This window comes from Rhinolophus ferrumequinum, chromosome 22, assembly GCF_004115265.2.
Source record: "Rhinolophus ferrumequinum isolate MPI-CBG mRhiFer1 chromosome 22, mRhiFer1_v1.p, whole genome shotgun sequence".
NCBI lineage: Eukaryota > Metazoa > Chordata > Mammalia > Chiroptera > Rhinolophidae > Rhinolophus > Rhinolophus ferrumequinum.
The window spans coordinates 26,499,354-26,525,840 of NC_046305.1; the positions used below are offsets into that span (position 1 = coordinate 26,499,354).

General features: G+C 50.2%; 1 protein-coding gene across 4 annotated transcripts in view; it reads left to right on the forward strand.

Moving 5' to 3' along the window:
* LRRN2 (leucine rich repeat neuronal 2) overlaps positions 1-26,487 on the forward strand; it is a 125,650-nt gene that overhangs the window by 60,056 nt on the left and 39,107 nt on the right. Inside the window, exons 1-2 of one of the 4 annotated variants that reach the window (XM_033091966.1) lie at positions 1,346-1,422; positions 8,678-11,719. The exons of 1 other annotated variant lie outside the window; for it this stretch is intronic. In XM_033091966.1, coding sequence (XP_032947857.1) covers positions 8,905-11,067 — 2,163 coding nt within the window. In that variant the 5' untranslated portion in view covers positions 1,346-1,422; positions 8,678-8,904 and the 3' untranslated portion in view covers positions 11,068-11,719. Of the gene's footprint in view, positions 1-1,345; positions 1,423-2,563; positions 2,686-8,677; positions 11,720-26,487 lie in introns of those variants that run through there. 2 more of the 4 variants (XM_033091967.1, XM_033091965.1) reach the window with 2 other exon arrangements.

Below are 26,487 nucleotides of genomic sequence, written 5' to 3' on the forward strand. Positions count from 1 at the left end.
GGAAGAGGGTGGATGGCCGTGGTCAGGGAGTACTTCAGAGAGGTGCAATGTGAACTGAAATTTCAGCCACGGGAAGACATTCCCGAAATACACTGATGAAGAAAGGGACTTCTGGGCAAGGACCCTGCATATGCAAAGGCACTGGGGCAGGAAGGACTATTGCCTGCATCTCTCTAAAGGCTTTCCCCTCCTTCCCCTGCCCTTGCTCCTAGTTTCCAGGGATCCACTGTGTTAAAAGTGATGTCCTGGGGTCCTGGCTCTGGGAGGAAACCTTTCAAGAATGCTGCAGGGTCTGCCCAGCACCCCACCTGATTCTAGAAATAAACGGGGGTAATTACAGGGAGGAAGTCTAGAGAGATTCATGGGTCAGCAGCTGGGCTTGGCTGACCCTCCGTCTTGTGACTGTGGCCAACGTGGAATGACTGTGGGCCGCCATCAAGCTGGGACATTTAGAAATCTGCTGGAGGGGCCCTCTCTACTGACTCTTCCCAGGAGCAAGCACCTGGGGAAACAAGGAGCTGCTCAGCTAAGCCAGGAGGCACTGGATTGTTTACTGGGTGAGAGTTGTGTCAGACATCCATGCTCTGTAAATGAACTGAGCTGCCCTGGAGACTAGAAATAGGACCCAGTTGGAGGCCCCGGGAAACGCTTATATTTGATCCAGGAGAGGGCAGCTCCATCAGGAAGGAGTGTCAGCCTGCAGTGGAAGGTTCTAGGAGAGTATGCCTGCTGTAGAGACCACATGACCACCTAGTGTTGGCCTGGTACAAAGATGGGCTAGAAACTAGGAGATTGTGCCTCGGACAAACTGAGATGCATAAAAAGGGAAGGGACTCTCCTGAGCACCAGGCACTTTACAAACGTCCCCCATGAGGTAGGAGAACCTGAGTGAGGATGCTCAAGTTCACACAGGCAGCACCAGGATTCAGGTGCAGAGCCACCTCTAAAGCCCTCAGAGAGGTCAGTGGAGTCCACAGGATTTCCGGAGGGGAGCCCTGAGAGAGCTCCAGAAGGGTGCGGACCATCGTAGGATCGTGTCAAATCCAGAGGTGGAAAGCTGAGTCAGAGAGAACTTCCTTCTCCACCTGACGTACGGGTTAAAGTGGCTGTGCAGCGGCCAGAGGCGGGGCGGGGCGCCAGGTGTGTGCCTGAGGAAGATGGACTCTGGGAGCAATGTATGTCTCCTTCCAGAGGACGGAGGCAGAAGGAGCCTGAGCTCAGACTCTGATCCACCTGGTCTTTAGGAGCTCCGAAATAACCAGCTTTCTTCCTCTCTCCCTGCCCTTCCTTGCCTTTTTTCCCCTCCTTTCCTCCTTCTATCCCTCCTTCCACAGACGTTTTCTGAGCTCCTACTATGTGCCAGAAGTTGGAGGAACTGGCAACTTGAAGCACAGTTCCTTCCCCTGAGGGCCTCACAGTCTGGTGAGAGAGACAGACAGACAAGTCTGTGATGGAGGGATGCTGGGGCACCAGGGGAGCCCAGGAGAGGGAGGTGTGGAGGTGTCAGAGGTTTCCTGAGGATGGTCAGCAGAAGCCTGGCAGCACATGGGGGTGGGACTCAGCATGGCACTGCTCTCCATGCACCAGCAGCCTGGCTCCATTCCCCTGCAGCGCTTTTGGTGCAGTGCAACCAGGCAGAAATGGCTTTGTGTGCTACCTACTGGGGCCTTCCACTCCTAATTAAGAAATAACGAGGCAGGCTCCCTTCCAGGCATCAGAGCTCAAACACCCTCTCCCTGGGCCAGCGAGGAGACCTGGGAGTAGAGAGAGTTTTCCCCAGGGACAAGTCCCTTCCCTCCCAGGCCCAGGAAGGGGTTTTTACTGGGAACACTGACTCCTTTCATTCCAGAGAACTCCAGAGAGGAGCAGAGGGCAAGGGTGGACATGAGAAACCTCATTCTTCTCCATGGAATGCCCTCCAATTTTCTTCCCGGTTCCCGCACCATCATCTACTCTTGGAAGTCAGCTCCTGGCACCAAAATCATGGAACTAGAAAGGGCTGACAAATGAGACACACCTGGGCTCAAATCCTGGCTCTTCCACATTTTGCTGTGGGAACTTGGTCTGAACGCTTAGCTCCACTGAGCTTGGGGTTTCTTATCTAAAAAGTACCTCCTTCCCAGGGTTGTCTGGAGGATGGGATGAGGTAGACAGCGTGGCCAGCAAATAGAAATCCTGGCACACTGAAGGTGCTCAGGAATGTCACATCTTTCCTCTGAGAATTTGCTTTATGTCTTCCTTACAGTGGCGTCAACTAGAGTTGAAGGGACTCCCTTACCAAGAAAGAATAATGGTTTTCAAGCTTTTGTAGCTGCAACCCAAGACAAAAAAGAAAAAAAGAAAGCATGATTTTTTTCATCATGTCCTTGTACCTCCCTCTGTGTGTGTGTGAAATAGGGGTACAAACTTCTCAAAACAATGCTTAGTCTAGCTACATACAATCCACTCTGATATTTTCTATTTTATCTCTTTTTTAAAAAATGCAGATTGCGACCCACTTTAAATTGTTTTCAAGACCTACTAATGGGTTGCCGTTCACCTCCCACCCCTGCAGGGAAAGTCTGTACTGCACTAGGCTCTGGGAAAACAGAAATCAGTAAGAAACCATCCTTTCCTGGAACAGCTCACAGCCTAGCTGGGAAGACAGACCTGCAGCCTGACAGCAAGGAAGCTGCTGTGGTGGAGGTCTGTTCAGAGTTTCAGGGATGCTGGGGAAGACGGGAGCGGGGAGTAACCACCCTTCTCAAGGGAATCAGGGAAAGCATCATAGAGGAGGTAGCATTTGGGGTGGATTTTTATGGCTGAAGGGGAGATTGGTAGTTGAAGTTGGGGCAGGGATTTTCAGGCAGTGGGATACGCCTGAGGTGTGGAAAGAAGTAGCAAGTCTTGTTTAGCAGGAGCATGAGGTGTCTAGGAATGAGAGGGGCACTTACGGGTGAGGAGGAGAGACCAAAGAGGCTCTCGTAAGAGTAAGACAAGAGATGAAAACAGAAGTGTGAGCACTGTCGGGGGGGGTGGTGTGTGCGGTGGGGGGGACAGGGCAAGATGGCACATGTTGGCAGTCTTGGAGAAGGTGGCTGGTGGTGCTGACTGACAGAGATGGAACCTAAGAAGCAAGAGCAGGTTTGGTGGGAGATGCTGAGTTTGGGGCAAGTTGAGTGTGTCTCTCCCTGTGAGACAGCCAGGGAGAGGTCAGGGGCCGCTGGAAGTGAGTTTGGGTCCCTCCTTTCTGGACACTCTTCCATTTGTCCTCTTGCCTAATGTCCTTGAGCTCTGTCATGAGAAGACCTGGGGGTCTGCAGCAGAAAGGGGGGTGAGCAGCACTGCGCCAGGAGGTGGCCAAGACCCAGCAGGGCTTTGAAGAAGGGAAGCTGGCTGAGAATCACAGGGCTGCAAGGGGTGCATGGGGCCAAGAGGTCGTCCTGCCATCTCCCTGCCTCGAGGCAGTTTGGCACTCACAGGCCCAGGCCATTGGATTCCAGCCAGAGCAGGGCCCTAAGGCATAGAGCAATCGCTAGTTATGGGAAGTACAGAACGAGGAGGAATCAGCCTCTCTTTCTGGGGATGGCTGATTAAACAGGAGACCCAGAGAAGCTATAGCCCTCAGGAGAGGAGGATGAATTAAGTGAATTTCAAGTCTGAAGTTCTGGCCTTCCTTAAAGTTTCCAAAGAATGTGGTCCCAAGTTGTGATGGAAAAGGAAGGGGAAGTCTGGGTTAAAAAGATGAAACTGATTGATGGCGATAGTAGTCAGGACACTGGCTAACTCGAGATGCTGGGTATAGACCAGGAAGGAAGCTTCCCAGGAAACTTCTAGAATACTGGAGATATTTATATCTTGATCTGGGTGGCAGTGGTTGTACTGGTATCTGCAAATGTAGAGATTCATCCAGCTGTACACTTAGAATTAGTGCCATTAATGCACTCTCCTGTACCTCAATAATATTTTTTAAAGTTTATTACAAAGAGTGAGAGATGAGAAGTAGATGGTCAGACGGAACGAGAGGCAGCAGTGATGGGGCAAATGAAGGGCACTACCAAGCACCGCACACCCCTTATATCCTTGTGCTCTTCACAGCTGGTGTTGTCTCCCCGTTGCCCAGCTTGAACATTTGAGGGTCAGAGAGTTACCCACTTTGCCCAAGGTCACACAGCAAGAGGCAGAGCCAGGCTCAAACTCTGTTTGCAAAGCCCAGGCTTCTCCGCTCCATAAGTTATTTATGGAATTCAGGCTCTGGAAGACTAGATAAACGCTGAGGTCTCCTTCAGCTCTGAGGTCCTGGTTGTCTGTGATTAAATGAAAGGTGGGAGTGAGGGGCCATGCTCACCTCCCAGGAGAAGCTGAGGCCAGGTGTACAGTGGCCTCCCTCCCTCTGCATCCCTTCCACCCAGCGCTTATCTGCTGGTGAGGAGGCTGGAGTTTATCAATGCTATACTCAATTATGCTGCCCATCTATCTCCGCAGCTCAGGGGGACCTGGCACTGAAGCAAAGAAGGCCAGGCAATCGATCACCACCTGCTGCTCCTCCCTCCAGACCCTCAGCTCCCAGGGGCTGGGCAGAGGCTGCCAGGAAGGGGAGAGGAAGGGGGAGGAGGGCCCACTGGAAGAACAGCGACCTAAATGTGTGGTAGGAGCACCGGGACTGTGCTGGAGAAGAAGGGAAAAGCAGCTCTGACTCCTAACAACAGTTTCTCCAAATATCTTCATTTAGAGCATTGCCAAGGGTCTTAGTGTACTAGGGAGTGTAGGAGATCAATTCCACACTTCCTGCGAAACCCAAAGCAGCTGCCTGGAGAAGGCGGGCCAATGGGGCTTGCAGAGCCAGCCCTTCCAAGAGACAACGTGCCTTTGGAGTGGGCAACTTTACTTCCCTGACTGTGGCCCCCAGGGCTTTCTGTCTTCATCCCTGAAGGCCCTGCTGCCGGCAGTGCTGGCACAAAGAGCAGACCCCAGCTCCAAGTCAGAAAGCGGGCTAGGGCCTGTGTGAGGCCTGCTGTTTGGCCCTGTGGTTCCAGGCCGAGCCACACTCACACAGGAACCGTGTCATACCCATGCGATCCCCCCAGCAGGTCACTCTAGCCAGGAGTCAAGAAATAGTGTCTGGCTATGGAGGGGCCTGGCAGGTAGGCATCAGGGAGGATGAGCTGAGGACAGAGGCCGTCTCTGAAGGGATTTGTGTCCGAGGCCAACTCCCTGGGTCAGCCCTGCGCTCTGTTCTTGTAAGTCAGGTATTGATCCGCCGGGCAATGAGCATTGGCTGGGCTGCCGGGGCAAGACCTGGGTTTGAATGCTGACCCTGCCATGTAGAAGCTGACAAGTCACTTAACCTTTTAGAGCCTCAGTTACTTCCCCTGCAAAAGGAGACTAAATAATCCCTTCTCTGCCTACACACACGGTTATGGGAAGATTACGTTTCACTATTTATATCCACTCACAAGTACCCTTTCATGCTCAATCCTACACTCAGTGTTGTGGGGACACAAAAAGCACGTAAGATGTGGCCCCAGCAGCAAGGAGCTTGAAATCCAGTTGGGGAAAATGTACATGTGATGGTCTGAACTCCCGCTCACCCAGGAGATTATGGATAAAAGACAATTAGCTTTCTCTGAGCTCCTGGCAGAAATTGCTAATCAGCCTGCATGAGTGGGCCGTGTGCAAGACGACCTTAAGTGGTGATGGCAGGTGAGCGGGCAGCTCTGAGTTCCACCGTGGAAGGGGCTACGTGCTCAGCAACGATGGGGAGGGCTTCTCTGGGCCTTTGCCAAGTCTTGGGATCAGAGATATGGCGTGAACATGAGTCATCAAGCTGCGGCCTCTCTCTGGGCTCCTGGTGAGGAGCAGGAGCATTGCCTCCCTCACCCAGCCCAGCCAGAGCAGGAAAGAAGGAGGGTGCTGCCTGGGGTGCAGGGAAAGGGCCAGTCTCTGGAGGTTTTAAATTAAGTTTGGTTTCTCAATCACAAATGTATTAGAACAACGGTGTTGGAGGAGGAGAGACGCCTGGGGCTCAGTCAGGGTCTGAAGGCCCTGGAGATGCTTGTCGCTCAGACGAACACCCCTCTCCACCCACTCCAGCCTTCTCTCCGCCTACAAAGTCTTGGGCTCTCCAAATCGCTTTGCAGTTTTGGTCCTGTCAGAGTGGCACTCTTTAAAGGTGTGACATGTGGTCTGTTTCTGTGCACAGCACCCACTCCACCACCTGAAGGCAACACTGAGCCCACACTGGGCAAGCTTAACAGAAGCTCGTCAGGCTCTAGGATCCAACTTCTGTTTCCCCTAAGAAGTCCTAGCTGGAGGGCTTCCCAACCCCGGGGGATGAGCAGAGCTGGAAGGGAACTAACATTTATTGAGCTCTTTCTGTGTGCAACACACTCCGCTCCTTTAATCCTGATGACTTCATTTTATACATAAGGAACAGACGCTCAGAGAAGTCAGTAACTTTTCTGGTAGGAAGTGGTAAGTACAATAGTGAGATCTCCTTGCTGGTGGGTTCTGCTCTCTAGACAGGAAGCAGGACCACTGGCCTTAGACAGGGCCCTTCAAGGACTCAGCTTGTCCCTGCTGCCTCTCCGCCCACATAGTACACCACAAATCCCTCCCCCATTCCTGACCGACAGGCACAGGCTTGGGTGGCCGGGCTCCCCAGGCTCCCCTTGCACTTATATGCAGGTGTGCATGCATGTGTGCACATGTGTTTGTTTGCCCTGAGTTTTACGTGTAAGTACACACACATTCCTGTGCAAAACCTCTGTTCATTTTAAGTCATGCTTCTTTTTCCCACCTTCAGAAATAGCTCCAAAAGAAGGTGGGGGGTAGATATAAACAGGCATGCCACTGTCCTTCTAAGAAAGGGTACCAAGCCACCAACCACTGCCCTCCTGGGCCCCAGTGTCCTGGAAGCAGGATGAAGTGAGCAAAGAGCCCCTCTGGCCAGCTGAGAGGCACCTGCCTGGAAAGTGGTAGGAGACACAGTTCCCAGGTTCCTGAAGCTCCCTGGTAAGGACTCATTGCCCCAGGAGACAAGAATGGGCACCCAGCCTGCTGCTGCACCTGCTACTGCACCCCAGGGTGCCCAGGGTAGGCTCGGGCCAGACCTGGGGGCTGAGAAGCTTGGTCTAAATGGCACAAACTGGGTGGATTCCTGTTTCCTGCCACTTACCAGCTATGTGTTTTGAGCTAAATTCTCTAACTTCTTCTGAACCTCAGTTTCTTCATCTGCAAACTGGGGGTATTAATGTTTATCTTGTAGACTAGTTATGAGGGTTAAATCAGAAAAAATATTCAGAGTCTTTGAAGAGTTCTGGCAAATCATGTGTACTTCCCTGATACCTGCAGCTGGAAAACTGCCCAAATCAGACTTCCATTCAGGAGTCAGGTCAGGCCCTGGAAGCCCCCAACTTGGTTCTGGGCCAAGGCTGGACTTGCTTCCAGGGTGATGCAGCCTGGCTGTGGGGTCTGAGAGAACCTGGACTGATCCCCTGTATTGAGAGGAAAGGAACAGCAAGGGCTTCAATTATAGGTTGTGGTGGGGGTGGGGGTGGGGCCCGAACTCCTGGGGGACAGGGCCCTGGGCTACAGAGATTGATTATATAATAAATACTCAGTGGACACCTGCCCTGTGCTACAAGCACAACGATGAGCGAGACAGGTCCCTAGATAGGGAGACATTTCCACGTGATGTGGTCAGGGCTGTGACAGAAGGAAGCATGGGGCCCTGTAAGAGTACAAAGCAGCCCCCTTAGCCAGCCATGGGTGGGAGGCCTGGGAGGAGTTTTCTGTAGGAGGCGAGTGACCTTAAGTTCTTGAAGAACAAGTAGGGATTGCCTGGGAGACAATGAGAAGGACACATGAGAAAGGGGGCATAGAAGGGTAACTTCAACCTGAAATGAAAGGGGTGTACACAGCGGTTAAGCGGGGTGGCAGCAAGAGAAGCCAGAAGAGGTGGCTGTGACCAGGTCATGCAAGGTCTTACCTGCAGGGCTGAGGAGCTCAAACCCAGGCTTCTTAATCCCACCACCTGGCAGCTCGGCCAGGCTATTGGGAAAGGGAAAGCCCCTGTGTCCATGTATGGAAGTTGGCAAAATCCCAAGCTGCACCACACCCAGGAGAGCTTAAGCAGACCCCAGCCAGAACCACCCCCTTCCCCAGCCTGTCTGGGTATGGGGTTAGGAGCCACTGCCTCCCAACTTCCAGAGTCCTGGGAGCCCCGCTGGAATTTAAAAGCTGCACTTGTTTCCACCATCCCCTGCCCACACCACTCAGAGAGATGTCTGGAAACCATCACTTTATTTTCCATTTATTGAGTGAGCCAAGGAGGCAGGGAGGAGAGATGTAAGAAAATTTGGAGAATCTACTCCACATCTCTCTGGACTCAGAAGGACTCTGAAGATGACAATAATGGCAGCCACCAACTTTCTTCCACACACACACCTTTCCCGAGTATCCTGGAAGCTTCCAAGGCCCAATCTCCCTTCTTCCCTGAAGACTTGTAGTCACTCATTTTCCCCGCAGGCCGTAGAAAAGGACACTAAAGCCTAAGGACTGTAGGATGGAACCCAGGAGCCTTGGCCCTGCCCACCCCTTCAGCTCCTTTGGCCTCTTGAGTCAGACAGGTGAGACAGGAGGAGGAACTAGATTCTGCTTCTCTGCCACCTGCTTAACTCTAACTCCTCTTCTCCAGGGCTGCCCCGGGGGGCGTGGCGATGAGTGAGCAGGCCCAGCGGATGAGGATGGACAGCCACACCCAGGTGGGCGAGAAGTGCCGGTCCTCACCACGTGTAGCATGACTGCCCTGGGAGGGTGGGTCCCCAGGCCCTGGCAGGCTGCTGCCCCTCAGCCTGCAAACCGGTAAGAGCAGAAGGACTGCAGACTTCTCCTGTGGATGGTCCTCTTCCCTGCGGCTCCATAATGAGGCTCCTCGTGGCCCCCCTCTTGCTAGCTTGGGTGGCTGGGGCCACTGCCGCTGTGCCCGTGGTCCCCTGGCGTGTGCCCTGTCCCCCTCGGTGTGCCTGCCAGATCCGGCCCTGGTATACACCTCGCTCGTCCTACCGCGAGGCCACCACTGTAGACTGCAATGACCTGTCCCTGACGGCCGTGCCCCCGGCGCTGCCTGCAGGCACGCAGACCCTGCTCCTGCAGAGCAACGGCATCGTCCACGTGGGCCGCAGTGAGCTTGGCTACCTGGACAACCTCACAGAGCTGGACCTGTCCCAGAACAGCTTTTCCGATGCCCGTGACTGTGATCTCCGTGCCCTGCCCCAGCTGCTGAGTCTGCACCTGGAGGAGAACCAGCTGACCCGGCTAGAGGACCACAGCTTTGCAGGGCTGGCCAGCCTGCAGGAGCTATATCTCAACCACAACCAGCTGCACCGCATTGCACCCCAGGCCTTCGCTGGCCTCGGCAGCCTGCTTCGGCTGCACCTCAACTCCAACCTGCTGAAGGCCGTGGACAGCCGCTGGTTCGAGATGCTGCCCAACCTGGAGATCCTCATGATTGGTGGGAACAAGGTGGACGCCATCCTGGACATGAACTTCCGGCCCCTGGCCAACCTGCGCAGCCTGGTGCTAGCAGGCATGAACCTTCGGGAGATCTCCGACTACGCCCTGGAGGGGCTGCAAAGCCTGGAGAGCCTCTCCTTCTATGACAACCAGCTGGCTCGGGTGCCCAGGCGGGCACTGGAGCAGGTGCCCGGGCTCAAGTTCCTGGACCTGAACAAGAACCCGCTCCAGCGTGTGGGGCCAGGGGACTTCGCCAACATGCTGCACCTCAAGGAGCTGGGGCTGAACAACATGGAGGAGCTGGTTTCCATCGACAAACTTGCCCTGGTCAACCTCCCCGAGCTGACCAAGCTGGACGTCACCAACAATCCCCGGCTGTCCTTTATTCACCCCCGCGCCTTCCACCACCTGCCCCAGATGGAGACCCTCATGCTCAACAACAACGCACTCAGTGCCTTGCACCGGCAGACAGTGGAGTCCCTGCCCAACCTGCAGGAGGTGGGTCTTCATGGCAACCCCATCCGCTGTGACTGTGTCATCCGCTGGGCCAATGCCACGGGCACCCGTGTCCGCTTCATCGAGCCGCAGTCCACCCTGTGTGCTGAGCCACCAGACCTCCAGCGTCGCCCAGTCCGAGAGGTGCCCTTTCGGGAGATGACGGACCACTGCCTGCCCCTCATCTCCCCTCGCAGCTTCCCCCCCAGCCTCCATGTGGCCAGTGGAGAGAGTCTGGTGCTGCACTGCCGGGCGCTGGCTGAACCGGAACCTGAGATCTACTGGGTCACTCCGGTCGGGGCTCGACTGATAGCTGCCCATGCAGACAGGAGATACCGGGTGTACCCCGAGGGGACCCTGGAGCTGCGGAGGGTGACAGTGGAAGAGGCAGGGCTGTACACCTGTGTGGCCCAGAACCTGGTGGGGGCTGATACTAAGACAGTCAGTGTGGTGGTTGGCAAGGCTCCCCCGCGGCTAGGCAAGGACAAGGGATGGGGGCTAGAACTCCAGGTGCAGGAGACCCACCCCTATCACATCCTGCTGTCTTGGGTTCCCCCACCCAACACTATCTCCACCAACCTCACCTGGTCCAGCGCCCCTTCTCTCCGGGGCCAGGGGGCCACTGCTCTGGCCCGCCTGCCTCGGGGCACCCTCAGCTATAACATCACCCGCCTCCTTCCGGCCACGGAGTACTGGGTCTGCCTGCAAGTGGCCTTTGCTGATGCCCACACCCAGTTGGCTTGTGGATGGGCCAGGACTAAAGAGGCCACTCCTTGCCACAGAGCCTTAGGTGACCGACCTGGGCTCATAGCCATCCTGGCCCTGGCCATCCTCCTGCTAGCAGCCGGGCTAGCAGCCCACCTTGGCACTGGCCAGCCCAGGCCGGGGGTGGGTGGGCAGCCTCTCCTTCCAGCCTGGGCTTTCTGGGGCTGGGGTGCCCCCTCAGTTCGGGTGGTGTCTGCACCCCTTGTCCTGCCCTGGAATCTGGGAAGGAAGCTGTCCAGGTCCTCAGAAGGGGAGACACTGTCACCACCATTGTCACAAAATTCCTGGAGCTCAGCCTATTCTCAGCAGTAGAGAAATGACTAGGACTACTTTTTACCAAAAGGGAAGCAATCTGGGCCAGATGCCCTGCCAGCAATGTGACATGGACCCACGTGCTTGAGGCCTGGCAGCTGGACCAAGACAGATGGGGCTTTGTGGCCCAGGGGTTGCTCCTGCAGCCTCCAGAACATGGCCTTTGCCTCCTGAGGTCTCCTCTGCTGCCTTTTTGAGGAGCATCTGCAAGGGACAGAAAGACTCTGGTTAGAGCCTCCCGTGACCCCAGTTGTCTACGTGCCCAGTGGCTCCTGAGCATCTGCCTGGATGTCCCCCGCCTGTGTCCCAGGCCTTGGCCCACAGGACGCACCCCTCCTCGTCTCTTTCTCTGTACAGTCTCAGTTGCTTGCTCGTTCCCCTCCTGAGCAAGGGCTGAAGGAGGCTTCTCCTCCCATCTTGGGAGACCACTCCCCACCAGCTCTAAAGGACATTTGGGGAGAGGCTGTCCAGAACCACCCCCTCTTGGCGGCCCTGTTGGTACTCTGAGGTTGACTTTCTATAGGCAATTTTGTACCTTTGTGGAGAAATGTATCATCTCCCCCCCAACCCAATTCACTCTTTTCTCCTGTTTTATAAAAAATAAAATGAAATAAGAACAACCATAATAAGGGGGGAAAGGAAACAAAAAGAAAATAGCCCTTTGAGTACCAAGTATAACTCAGAGCTCTCTAATCTGGAGTCCCTTCAAAGCCCAGAGGGTGACAGAGGAAGGGGCTGGAATGGGAGAGAAAGGAGAAGAGAAAGAGAGAGAGGGAAATGGCAAAAGAGCGCACAGATTTTTCCTTTAGATCAGAGGTGTCCAAACTGCGGCCCACGGGCCAACTGCGGCCCGCAATCCATTTTTAATTGGCCCACAGCAAATTCCAAAAATATATTTAGTTTACTTAAATAAACCAGGTGAGGCAATACGTACTTCACCTCGAGTGAGTGGCCCGGCTGTTTGTGTGTTTTACCGCATATGGCCCTTGGTGAAAACCGTTGAAAAAAGTTTGGACACCCCTGCTTTAGATTTTAATTCTGGCCTCTCTCAGAGAGCCTCTGTAACTGAGCAACAGAGGTGGGGGAAAAGGGGCAAAGAGCAGGAGAGGCAGACAAGAGAGGGAGGAAGCACAGGAGGCAAGGAGAGATGTGGGGGAGAAAAATGGAGAAAAAGCCAGAGATGGAGGAAGTGGAAATTTCCATCACCAGATATTGTCACCCCTTCTCATTCTCTGATACGCAATTACCATGCCAGGGCAGAAGCACTTCCCAGGCCTGTTTCTAATTAAACAAGCCCAAGAGGCAAGTCACGCAGAGAATCAAATAATCAAGACAACAAGAACTTGAGCTCACTGGGGCAGGAAGGATTGTGAGGTGATAGAGGATTTGGGGAGGGGTGGGGAAGGCTGAGGAACAAGGAAATGGCTACATTTATCCCAGGCCACTTCAGTATAATGTGCAATGAACCCAGTTTGCTTTTGCAGTATTTGAAAAAAACCAGATTGACTTCTGAGGACCAAGTGTGAAGAGGACATCTGTTGAAAAGGCAACAGAGGCAAGGTGAGGGTCTGCTGTGGCCAGCCAAGGGGGCAGCTCCAGATCAAAAGGTCCCTGGCCATAGCGCTTGTTTCTGAGATAGGCTGGGGAAAGTCATGGGGCTCCTGAGACGGAAAAGAAGCAACATGAGCCTCAGGACCCCTGTGCTACAGACAACATTCAGCATTTTATTAGAGGCTGCTCTAAGCTGCCACCCAGAGCCAAGTGTACACACTGGTGGAAGCCAGACCAGGAGACAGAGCATCAGGCCGCACAGGACCTGGAAAGAGCGCACTCACCCCGAACCAGGGGGTGACGCTCCTTGCTCTGTGAGCACAGGAGTGCAGGCTTCTCTGAAGACCTTTCGCAAACAGCCCGTTTGGAAGCCTTCTTCCTCTTGAGCGGGTCAGCCTGGCTCAGAATCACCCAGGGCTTGCTAAACACAGATAGCTGGGCCCACCCCCAGAGTTTCTGGTCTAGATGTGGGCAGGACCTGAGAATCTGCATTTCTAATGCAAACACTGATGCTGCTGGTCTGGGTGCCATACTTTGAGAACCTCAGAGCTCCAGCCTCCAGTGGCCAGAATGTTTCATTCCTTCTGCTTCAGTCCCCTGGGAGAGGGCTGGGAAAGGGGCTGGACAGTGGTCCCTCCGCTCTTCCCCACTTGACTGATGGGCTGCTCAGGTCAGCAGGTTCCATTCCCATGTGATCTTTCCCAAGGGCGGGTGATGTGTTTTTCAGGGGAGGGGGCTGGGCAAGCAGAGACATGGCATACATGCTCCCTTCCCCTTCCAGCACCCATGGCCCACACTCCTAAGCCCCCAGTACTTTCCTGATGAACGTTGGGATCACTACAGCTATGTTCTGGGCAGCACTGCCAACTGACTGAAGCTGGCCTGTGGGATCTAGCCTGTTCACCATCTGTGAGCTTTGCACTGGTTCTGTCTGACCCAGAAGGAAGAGGTAGGCAGGTCTGGGCCTGTGCAGATAATGAAAAACTGGAGTCAGAAATCAATGCCTCCTTTCCTTTAGGACAATCGGCAGTCGCTGCCTTTCTGGATGGGCCCACATGGCATAGAGATTTGGGGTGCTGTTCCCTTAAGTAAGCACTCAGAGCCCTGGAAAGCCTTTGGAGCCCTCAAGCCCTCTTCAATCAGCACATCTGCTGACACCCCACAACACGCCTAGGAGCCCTGGGCCCGGTCACAGCAACCCAGGAAGTGGCTACCAGCACAGCTAGAGGCCTAGGGCCTTAGATTCCACTCGCTCAGAATACTCTAAATATGCCTGAGTTTGGAAGATGGAGAGGCTAGAAGATGGAAGACCTTTTTGCTACCCTCCTTTTCCTCAGACTCCTCAGCTACAGACCAGAATCCTGAGGGGGTGGTAGAAGCCATGTTGGCTACCCCAGAGAAGTTAGGTAAGCTGGGGAGAGGATGGGAGCAAGTGGCCTCTTTTCTCTTGGAAAGACATGACACTGCCAGGACATAGCCAGCTAGGGGGAGGGAGAGAAAAAGCACTTTGTGAGTTGCTGTGTCCTAGAACCTGAGAAAATGAGAGTGAGCAGCCTTTCCCTAGTACGGAGCTGGGCACCTGGCTCAGGTGTGTTCCAACCAGGTGGGAGGACAGTGGGACTGTGCCTTCTATGTCTATTAACATGGCCTAAGTGGCATTTGAAGTCTTAGCTTTCACACTAGACGGAGCATGTGGGCAACTAAACATGCTGGGTTTAAAACAAACAAAACAGCTATTTACCTCGTCTCTTCTGTACATTTAAGATTGCTTTTTTTTCAACGCTAAATAGAAAGCAATATTTATTTCTGTTTAAATTTTAAATTGTTATGTATGGCCGATCATTTCTGCCTATCAAGGTGATTTCAAAACCCAGCCTAATTGTTGAACATACTAGCTTTCCCTCCATAGTGCATGCCACTTCATGATTCTGTCCTGCCTTCTATGTCCTCATCCACAGCTCAGCTAGATTGTGGAACAGACCTGGGTGGACCCGTTCTGTGTCACCACAGCAGCCTTCCCACCAGCCTGATATGGGGCCATCAATCAACATGTCTGGTGTGGCCACTCAGTCTACTGCAAACCAGTTAAATATACTATCTGGTAACCGACATTTCTACATTCTCCCACGAGGCCAACTTTGTGGGAGGTGGTGCTGAAATGAGGAAATAGTGAGTTTGTGGCATTCCGGAGAGCTATCAGTCTAGTCCTCATATCACAGAAGTAAGTGAGGTTGGCTGATCTAGTGTAGGATGGCCAACTGGGACTTTCCTGGTCTTAGCACTGGAAGGCCCTTGTTTCAGAAACTCTCTGTCCTGGGCAAACTGGGCTGGCCACCCTAGCCTGGTGAATTCTTTCTAGGTGTACCAAGCCATCTTCCCCTCTTCTTTTCATCCTGCTCCCTCCTTCCAACTCACAAATATTTATTGAACATGGCTATGTGATAGGCACAATTCTAGGAACTGGGGGTACAGACAAAACTCTCTGAGCCCAACTTTGCATTTTAATGAGGGGAGAAAGTTGATGGACAGGACAGTAAGTAGAAATATATGGTATGTTGGATGGCAATGAGTGCTATGGAGAAAAAAATAAATCAGAGAAGAGGATGAGAGTGGGTGTGGGGCTTACATAGCGTGCTCAGCACTGGCCTTGTTGAGGTGACTTTTTTTTGTTGTTGCAAAAATCTGAAATCATCTTTTAATTTTGCTTTTGATAGTATTATATATGCTTGATATAAGTGTTAGTTTCCATTTTAGAGTTTATTTATTTTGGACCTAATTTTTTTTTTCAACATCTTGATGTATTTTCATATATATTATTTTTAATTTATTGGGGTGACAACTGTTAGTAAAATTACATAGACTTCAGGTGTACAAGTCTGTATTACATCATCTATAAATCCCATTGTGTGTTCACCACCCAGAGTCAGTTCTCCTTCCATCACCATATATTTGATCCCCCTTACCCTCGTCTCCCACCCCTCAACCCCCTTACCCTCTGGTAACCACTAAACTATTGTCTGTGTCTATGAGTTCTTGTTTCTCATTTGTCTTGTTCTTTTGTTGTTTTTGGTTTATATACCACATATCAGTGAAATCATATGGTTCTCTTGCTTTTTCAGTCTGACTTATTTCGCTTAGCATTATACTCTCAAGATCCATCCATGTTGTCACAAATGTTCCTATATCATCTTTTCTTACCGCCGAATAATATTCCATTGTGTATATATACCACAACTACTTTATCCATTCATCTATCGAAGGACATTTTGGTTGTTTCCATGTCTTGGCCACCGTAAACAAAGCTGCAATGAACATTGGAGCACACGTGTCTTTATGTGTAGATGTTTTCAGATTTTTTGGGTGGATACCCAGGAGAGGGATTGCTGGGTCATCTGGTAATTCTATTTGTAATTCTTTGAGGAACCTCCACACTGCCTTCGAGGTGACTTTTGAGAGAGAGAATTGAGCAGTTGTCTGGGGGAAGAGTGATCCAGGCAGAGAGAAGAGCATGGGTGAAGGCCAAGAGCAAGGAGGGTAGTGTGGCCAGAGCAAGAGACGGTGGGAGAAGAGTAACCATGAGACCTGAGATCGTAGAAATAGCCAGGCAATTGTTGGGCCTCATAGACCACTGGAAGGACTTGGGCTTTTTCTTCCTGTAAGTGGGGAGTCACTGGAGGGTCCTGAGCCGACATGGCATGATTTGACTTAAGGGGACCCTCTCTCTGCTTGTTAGACTGAGAACAGCATGGGGTGTGGGGTAGCTGAGGGCAGAAACAGAGGCCAGTTAAGAAACTACTGAAATAATTACCTCAGTTTAATCATTGCGTCTAGAACTTTGCCAGGAATGGACACTAAGCACACTTCTGTATTTTCTAAATCTATCCTTTCCCCTATTTTTGAAAATCAAAGCCACATTTACTCTTTCACAGGTTCCTGACCCCCTTTGTGTTTCCCCATGAAGCTTCAAAGTAGCTCACGTCGATCAAAGCTCCAAATCACGTTTGCAAGTCTGTCAATGCCCTGCCTTGTAACAGAGAGACTGGAACTCATCCACCATAGTGAGGAATGAGCTTCATTGGCCTTCAATTCCTTCCTCATTGTGTTTGTCATTCAAGCACATCATTCCAAGGGGAGACAGCAATGACAAGAGGAGTCCCTATCCTGCCCTTCCTCTGTCGCCACTGACAATGCTTTAGCTGTTCTGGGCCTGTTGTCTACCTCCCTTCTTGATGATTTTACTGAAAGAATCTTTGTGTGTTTCTCCTGGGTTTCACAAGTGTCAGATCACCTATATTTAATCTTCCTACTATGTTCTTACCCACTGGTGTTATCCTTTTGCAGTTGTCCTTTTATTTATACCATCTCCTTGTATTTTTTATAGAATGGTAATAATGGCTAACACTGAGCACTTACTAGGTGCTACCCATTCTAGTAAGAATTTCACACACACCATTTCATGTCACTGACAGCCACCTTACAAAGTGGATACTGTTATCCCCATTTTACAAATTGAGATATCAGAGTTCAAAAAGGCTAAATGACTTATCCAAGGTCACACAGCTAGTAGGTTGCAGAGTCAGGATTCAAATGCTGTCTGATTCCAAAGGCTCTGTCTTAACCACCCTGCTCTATTAGATTCAAATTCATATACTTTCAAAATGTCAGTAGTTTTTCAAAAACACGAGAACCTCTAAACTCTGTGTGCAGACACTTATTTTTAGATGCTGCCCTCTTTTTTATATACGCCGGGGGTGCCCAAAAAAATGTATATGACAATTAAGTTCATGAACTCATCCTAGAAAAAGTGCTACATACCTCATTGCTGAATATCACTATGGTCACCTTCGAAGTATTTCCTTTGGGAAGCTATACACTGATGCCAGCACCTAGTCCACCCTTCAAAGCAATATTGGAACTCTTTTTCTGGAACGGCCATCAGAGCTGTCAACATATTACCCTTGATGTCCTGAATGTCATCAAAATGGCTTCCTTGCAATATTTCCTTTACCTTCTGGCAAAAAAAGAAGTCATTGGGAGCCAGATCAGGTGAGTAGGGAGGGTGTTCCAATACAGTTTTTGTTTACTGGCTAAAAACTCCCTCACAGACAGGGCTGTGTGAGCTGGTGCATTGTTGTGATGCAAGAGCCATGAATTGTTGGTGAAAAGTTCAGGTCATCTAACTTTTTCATGCACCCTTTTCAGCACTTCCAAATAGTAAACTTGGTTAACTATCCAGTTGGTATAAATTCATAATGAATAATCCCTCTGATATCAAAAAAGGTCAGCAACATCATAACAACAAGTTCGCGAACCTAATTGTCAGACCTTGTACACATGACTTGTATTCCTCTTTTGTTACCTATATATTGAATATTACAATTTTAATAGTTTTTTTTCTTTTCTAAAGATGTGTGTACATTTTGTGGCACCCTCTGTATAAATTCAGGATAATTTATGACTTTTTTGTAAGGACTTCAGTTTTAAAACCTCTTGAACTATATTGTCTTGAGAAGTACAGCTTCTGATTCTTTTCTCTGACTTTTTGAAACATGCTTCCTAGAAGTCTAGTTATATCTCATTTTGCCCCTTCATCCTTCCCTTCCTTAGATACTATGAACTCTAAAATTCCATAATGGCTTCGTCTGCAGATTTGATCTCTACCCTTACCAGTCAGTTTTTCTTCGTTGGTCAGAACTACGTCCAGAACAGCCTTTGCCCGTGGGCTTCCTTTGCCTCTGAGCTCAGATGTCAGCTGGCAACTCAGGAGCTCATCAGAAGCTCGACACTGAGCTGAGCAATGCACCAAGTAAGTGTCTAGGTGGCAGGAGTCCCCGCCACTGCTTCCTCTGGCCTCCATGCCCATATCTTAACGTCAATTAGAAAACATGGCCCCTATGTCCTCCTTCTGGCCAAGTGTCATTCTCATGACACAATGCCCTCCTGAGCCATCCTCCTTTCGTCTTCATCCAGACACTGGTTCTGCTTCTTGTGACCTTCTGCTGCCCAGCTACAGTCAGGAAGCAGCATCTTGGCCTCCTCCACATACTTCAGATTTTTGTGCCCCTCCAGGTTCCCTTTTTTACTGTCCCCAGCAAGGAATCCAGAGTTCTCGTCTGCCTTGTTTGTAGAAATTTCCAATCGCCACAGTCTCTCACCCCCACCTTCAGCACCACTGTACGCAAAGGGGCCTGGTGGTCTTGCTCACGGATGTCTGAGACCTCTGAAGAGCCACTATTGGAAAATGGCAGCTCCCTTGGCAGCAACAGAACACAGTAGGTTGAGGGAGTGCTAAGGAGCTATTCCTCATCCCCTCATTGCCACCTCAGGAATCAAAATGGGCCAGGCTGTCAGCTGGGGGTAGGAAAGAAGGAACCCAGGCTCAACCTGCATGGTAAGAACAATTGCAGTACACTGTGGTATGACTGAGCTCACTGATATCTGCTTTCTCATTTGCTCTTAGTAATAACGCAGTGAGTTAGGCAACATAGATATGGTTGTTATCCCCATTTTACAGGTAAGGAGACTGAGGCATGGAAATTTTACATAACTTACCCAACGTCACTCTACCAATAAGGGTAGAGCTGGAATTTGAACCCAGGTCTTCTAAGTACGAATCCCCATGCTCTATTCACCTAACTTCTACGTGAAAAAAAGGACATGAGTGCAGTGCACTCCTCTCAGCCGGGTGTGCTGCTAACCAGAAACAATCAGGAACTAACACAAGAGCATGAGGAGATGGTATCACTTGCACTGACAAGGACTGGAGGAGCGGGGCATCTGGTAGGCAGGTCCCAGGACTTGTGGGGGCCGAGCTGACCGAGGACTAGGAGCCCGGACTGCAAGTACAAGGCTCTGGAGCTTAAAGGCCACTGCTTGGTAAGGTCTCTTACAGCCAAAGCCAGCCTGGCAGAGTCATCTCTGCCTTCTAATGGCCTCAATATCATTATCTCCATTCATTTTACAGTGAGGGTGGTGGGGAGCTACAACCCGTCTCTTGGCTCAGGACAGGGCTGGACTGACGGTCACTGGAAGATGGAGGGCCATACTCTTCAGTAGTTCAAAAGGGACTTGGAGAGTCCATGGACCACTATAAATTGCTGACAAAATTTTCTGCTTATGTGTATATGTGAAATTTACTGGAAAGACACCGTCTTGGATTTGTTAAGATTCTGAAATGGGTCCAAAGCCCCCAAAAAATGAAGAATTACTGTAATAGAGGGTCTGAGAGTCACACCCACAGCTGCAGGACTCCAGACTACAGTTGGGAGTTGCCATGGGAAACAGCGCCCATGATGACTTGAGGGTCTGTCAGGGAGAATTAAATAGATGACGATCTACCCTGTCTGCACCTAAATGGGTGTCATGCGGGGTGTCGTGCGGGGCGGCCTGCGGGGTCTCTGGTCCCGCTCCCCACACAAGAACGCAGGATATGGTGAGGCCAAAAAGGAACACCCACGGAGCCATAGGTAGGGAAGTCATACCACTATGGTCTCGCTGGGTTTACACGACGTGCGACCTGCTGTCCGCTTTGCTGCCAACCGACCAACTCTCCTCCACTCTCCTCCACTCTCCTCCACTCTCCTTCTCTCCTCTTCTCTCCTCAACTTCCCTCCGTAGCCGCAGCAGTTATATTAGTGGCCAATGGCTCAATGGCTACAGCTGACGGCCAACCAGCCACAGCTGATGGCTATCTACTACCTGAGCCAGCACCTTTCCACATGAGGCCGAGAGCCTGGAAACTGCTCTCTGGGACTCTGTCCCCACAATCAGCCACTAGTACTTTTTGTTTTCAAAAATATCTTCCACAGTTTTTTTGTTTGTTTGTTTGGTTTTTGTGTTTTGTTTTACAGGCAAGAAATTAAAAAACAAATCAGAATAAATACTAAAATGGTATTCTGGCTCACAGAAAGTTATCGTCTTAACTGTGTTTATCTAAAGACTTCTGATGCTTTGCAAACTGAAGTCAACATGATACAGTGAAATATAAAAACATGAAAATCCTGCAACTCAGCCAAACTAAGATTTCCCCTCTTCCTTCTAGCAGATTCCAGCATTTAGAGTCTTGTCATGCGGGGTGTCGTGCGGGGCGGCCTGCGGGGTCTCTGGTCCCGCTCCCCACACAAGAACGCAGGATATGGTGAGGCCAAAAAGGAACACCCACGGAGCCATAGGTAGGGAAGTCATACCACTATGGTCTCGCTGGGTTTACACGACGTGCGACCTGCTGTCCGCTTTGCTGCCAACCAACCGACTCTCCTCCACTCTCCTCCACTCTCCTTCAGTCTCCTTCTCTCCTCCTCTCTCCTCAACTTCCCTTCGTAGCCACAGCAGTTATATTCATGGCCAATGGCTCACTGGTTACAGCTGACGGCCAGCTAGCCACAGCTGATGGCCATTTGATCACAGTCGACGGCCATTTACTACCTGAGCCAGCACCTTTCTATGTGAGGCCGAGAGCCTGGAAACTGCTTTTTGGGGCTCTGTCCCCACAATGGGATTCAGATTTACATAGATAGACGTTTCCTTTAAAATAAGGAAAATGAAATGAATTCCCATTGTTTTCATATGCAAAGCAAGGGCTGTTATGTCTGTTCCTAACCTTTGATCAAAGCTTTGAGCTTTCAGCCCATCAAAACCTACAAGGTTTCTGGAACTTCACCCTGAAGTGAAGCTCAGGTGGGTCCCCCAACCCTGAGAGCCACATTAGAGGTCACTCAGCCAGTCAACAACATCTGTCTGACCGCCACATGCCCAGGGAGGGCACCGTGTTCGCCCAAGTGCCTGGGAAACACTTCTCCTTTTAAATCTTGGGTAGATAAGTGTCACGCCTGGTGGCAGGCGGGGTCTCTGGTCCCGCTCCCCACATAAGAAAGCAGGATATGGTGAGGCCAAAAAGGAATACCCACAGAGCCATAGATAGGGGAGTCATACCACTATACTTTCGCTGGCGGCTGGGTTGGAGACAAAGGCAGCAGTAGCCACACGATCCACAGCCTGCCGTCCACTACTCTGCAATCTGCAACCCACACTCTGCCGTGCTAACTGCAATACACAGTGCTGGCTAGCTCAGCCACCATCTTCTGGCTAGCCCCCATTTTCTGCTAGCGTAGCCACGGCAGTTATATTAGTGGCCAATGGCTCACTGGTTACAGCTGATGGCCAACTAGCCACAGCTGATGGCCATCCAATCACAGTTAATGGCTGTCATGCGGGGCAGCCTGCGGGGTCTCTGGTCCCGCTCCCCACACAAGAACACAGGACATGGTGAGGCCAAAAAGGAACACCCACGGAGCCATAGGTAGGGGTGTCATACCACTACATGCCCGCTGGCGGCTGGGCTGGAGACACAGGAAGCAGGAGCCACACCCGCCGTCCTAACTGCTGTAAGGGCTTGCCAGCCACCATCTTCCTGCCAGCCCCCATTTTTCTGCTAGCGTAGCCACAGCAGTTATACCAGTGGCCAGTGGCTCACTGGTTACAGCTGATGGCCAACCAACCACAGCTAATGGCCATCCAATCCCAGTTGATGGCCATTTACTACCCGAGCCAGCACCCCGCCCCACGTGAGGCCGAGAGCCTGGGAACTGCACTCCTGGCTCTGTCCCCACAATTAGAATCACCCATCCTGTTCTAGTCCTCCTCTACACCCTTTCCCCAGTTCCTCAACTTCTCTGACATCCCCCCCGACACACACACACACCCACGAGCTGTGTACACACATGCACTTACATGTGCTTGCACAAACACACACAACTTTGTAAATGTCATTTGCAGCTCTTTCAGTCCCCATTCTACACTCCATCTGCCAGAAGCTATTTTGAGCACCTAATTAAACTGTTTTAGAATGAATCTTGGGGTATTCTGCCCTTTTATTCCCTAGGGCAAGAGCATTTGGGCTCCAGATAGAGTTACATGTTGGCACCAAGCAAAGAGAAAGAGAAAGAATCAATCCAGGGCTAGCGAGAAACCCCAGTCACCTCCCACAAGCAGTGTGGTGTGTCTCAGTTTGACCAGAGGACCATAAGTAAGAAGGAGGACATTTCAGTCTGCACAGAGGCATATACCTGTATTCAAATCCCTGCTGTGATCCTTACTATCCCTGACATTGGGTTAGTAGCCACACCTGTCTTACTCACCTGTGAGTGAGGGCTGCTAGTACCTAATTCTGTGGTTCTCAAACTGGAGCATTATCAGAATCACCTGGAGGGAGGTTGAAACCGATTCCTGGCCCAACCCCAGAGGTTCCAATTCTGAGAGTCTAGAATAGGGCTTGAAAATTTGGATTTCTAACACAAGTTCCCAAAGTGATGTCTCTGTTCGGACCACATTCTGAGAAGCAGTGACCTAACTCATGAGTTGTTGTGAGCATTAAATGAGAAAATATATGTAAAGTGCCTGGCACTTAGTGAGATGGTGGTTCTCAACCTTGGCTGTGCATTAGAATCACCTGGGGAGCTTTAAAAACTACTGATGCCCAAAACCACAGACAAATAAATCAAAGTCTCTAGGAGTGAGATACAGACATCATTATTTTTTTAAAAGCTTCCCAGGTGACTTAAATGTACAGTCAAGGCTGAGAACCACTGTAGTAGGAGCTCAATAATTTAAAACAATCTTTATAAGCTACCCAGCTGCCCCTCTTTTCAGACCTCTGTCTCCTTTCTTTCCCCAGGGTCCCATCTCCTACTCTGGTTCCCATGGGAAGGACTGTGGGGAAGTTTAACCTTGGCTTTGGTTTCTAGAATGGCCAGGTACTGAGGACCACGTGGAAGATGAGAGCTGGTTCCTTCATTCAATGGCTTGTCCACCCAGTGAGATACTCATCAATCATCAACCAAGCTGCTATCCCGGGATTTATGAGGTGCTTGGGGGATGAGTAAAATCTAGTCCTGTCTTCAGGAGTTTATACCATAGTACAAAAGATGTAGAATAACAGACTCTCAGATTTGGAAGAGTCCTCTAGCCCCACCTCTCGCCCACTTAGACGGTCTCTCAAGAACTGCCCCCTCGTCTTGTCCCAGCTTTAATACTGTGTGACATAGAACTCATTACCTAACAAGGTAGCCATCCAGTTTAACAGTTTTACTTGTTAAAAAAGTTCTTCCTGAAAAACAGGAAATTGAAACTTTTTTCTGGATAGTCATTTTGCTTACTCATTCAGCCCTGTTGTGGACCTCAATAAACGCTTTATACAGTTGATTGAAGTACCCTCTGCTAAGGTTAAGTTGCTAATATGTATGTACAGAGTGCAGCTGCAATGACCAAACAGAATTGGGATGGAGATACTTTCAGACCTATTTCTAAATATTCTCTTCAAAGCAGTTTGGAATTTTGGCTTAGCTACCACTTCCAAATTTAAAGTTTCATCTGTAAGCCTCTTGCAGTTTAAGGCCTGTCATCTGTTACAGTCTCTAAGATGGCACACAGTCTTCTCATATATTATAAAATATAGAATTGTAAGTATTTGTGTCAGTGTTCAGAAATCTCAGTGTTGTGTCCAGACTGCATATTGCAGTTTTTCCACAAAGTGGAATGGTACATATGAAGATTATTTAAGAAAATTGAAAGTCTTTAAATTAAAAAAAAAAAAAGTCCTCCCTTAGACTGAACTGAAACGCTGGCCCTGTGACTCCCTCTCATTAGCTCCAAACTCTGGAAGCAACTCACCCGGGCTTCCCCTCCCACACAACAGGACTGCAGCTCTGCAGACTCCTTCCACAGTAGGGGAAATTACAACTTGCCAATTGAGAGTACGTTCTTAATTACCATCCAAGTGTCAGAAGGGCAGTACAGAGGTTCTTGTTTTCTGAGTTTTAACTCTCCAGCTCTCACAGGTTGTGCCAGGACACAAAAGTCAACATAACAAAAAACATTCACTAGTGAAGTGACCACACTCTGACCTTAACCCCTCACTCAGTTGTTCATTTTAACCTGGCCCCAGCCCATGTATCAAAGGTTTTTGTTAGTTTCCGCTGCATATGGGTGGTTGTCACCAACACAAATATGATATGAACACATTGAAAAGTGAAATTGATATCTTGCCCCCCAAAATGCAGATTTTAATGAGGTCAATGAAATCAATGTTATAAAAGTGTTTAAATCATCCACCAAGCCACTGAAAAAACAAGGCTCTTGAGAAGACCAATTAACAGCTGAAGAACAGAAAATCAACAATCACCTCAAAAGTAAATAATTTGAATAGCAAAATCAACAACAAAAAATAAGTAACAAGAAAAAATAAATGATTTGGATATCAAAAATTTAAGAAAGGCCCAGGGGAAATGGATAAAATACTACAATATTTTTGCATAACAAAGACCCTCTAAGATCCTGCTGAAGAAGTCAGACAAGAAATGAAGAGTTTCTTCCCAGGAATCTCCCATTTAATTAAGGAGTGAAGTCTTACCCAATAAAAGAATTTCTATATTATGTCAATAATACAAAATAGCGATGATCAAGTGTTAGAGTGGGGACAGAGTCCCAGAGAGCAGTTTCCAGGCTCTCAGCCTCACGTGGAAAGGCTGGGTAGTACATGGTCATCAGCTGTGACTAGTTGGCCATCAGTTGTTACCAGTTAGCCATTAGCCACTGATTTAAGTGCTGTAGCTACACTAGGTTGTTGGTTGGTTGGCAGAGAAGTAGACAGTGGATTGCGGGTCATGTGGCTCCTGCTTCCTGTGTCTCCATCCCAGCCGCCAGCGAGACTGTAGTGGTATGAACCCCTTATCCATGGCTCCATTGGTGTTCCTTTTTGGCCTCACCATATCCTGCGTTCTTGAGCAGGGAGCGGAACAGAGATCCTGCATGACAGTTAGATTAAGGGGAACACAGATTAAGAGTTCAGAAGAGGAGAACCAAGTAAGACTAGAAAGTCCAGTGAAGGTTTTGCCAAGAGGAGCTTGTTTTTTAAGAAAGACGTACTCGTACACACATGTTACCACCATCTGTCTTCCTTGCTGGCTCCTCTATGGAACCCACCACATCTTAGTCAAGAGAGGCCGAAAAGCTTAGGAAAACCTACCCAGCACACTGAGGAATTCAACTGCAGTGTTTATGGTCAAGATTCCAGGAACACAAACATGCAATGGACCACACCAAATGGCCGAGGAAGGCCTGAGATGACAGAGAAGGGAGCATCTGTTGTACTCCCATCTAGTTGTACTGCCAGCAGGCCCATGCCTAAGACCCCCAGTGGCTCTGGCTGCTTTAGACAGAGGGGGCATGCGGAAGGACAACATCACATTTGAGCAAAAGGGAAGTCAGTGGTGGCCTTCCCCTCCAGGCTGACATTTCGCCATATGAGTGAAAGGGGCTTCCCACCTATCACCCCATCCACCCCTGCCTCCAGCAGGACCTCCGCTATAGTTTTCTGGTGAGAGAGAGCAGGTAGGAGAAACAGGAAGGCAGAGACACCCCTAGATGAGTGTGGGACCAAAAGCAACTTCATGTTTCCCACCTCTCAGACTCTCCACTATCTTTACAGAGAAGAAATAGGCTATTAATATCGAGGGGAAAGTAAGTGGTAAATATGTCCTCAGAGGGGACAGTGTATATATGGGGGAGGTGCAGTTAGAGGAAATGGCAGCAGTGACCCTTTGGCATTTTGGGTACCAGCTAAATGCTCAGGGCTTCTCCTTCTGCTTCTCCAGCTGCCTCTCAGTCCTCACCAGTCCCCAGTGGGGGCAAGCGGATGTCCTTACCTGGGGCAGCTCAGATGAGGGGAGTTGGAATCTGGCTTGACCTTTCTCATTTCCTCCTGTCCTCGGAAAGGTGGAGCTGCGAATACCCCCATCACCCACCCGTGACTCTGCTTCGCTGCGGGTTTTTTAATTTAAATTAGCTGATTTTTAAATTTTTTAAATTGTAGTT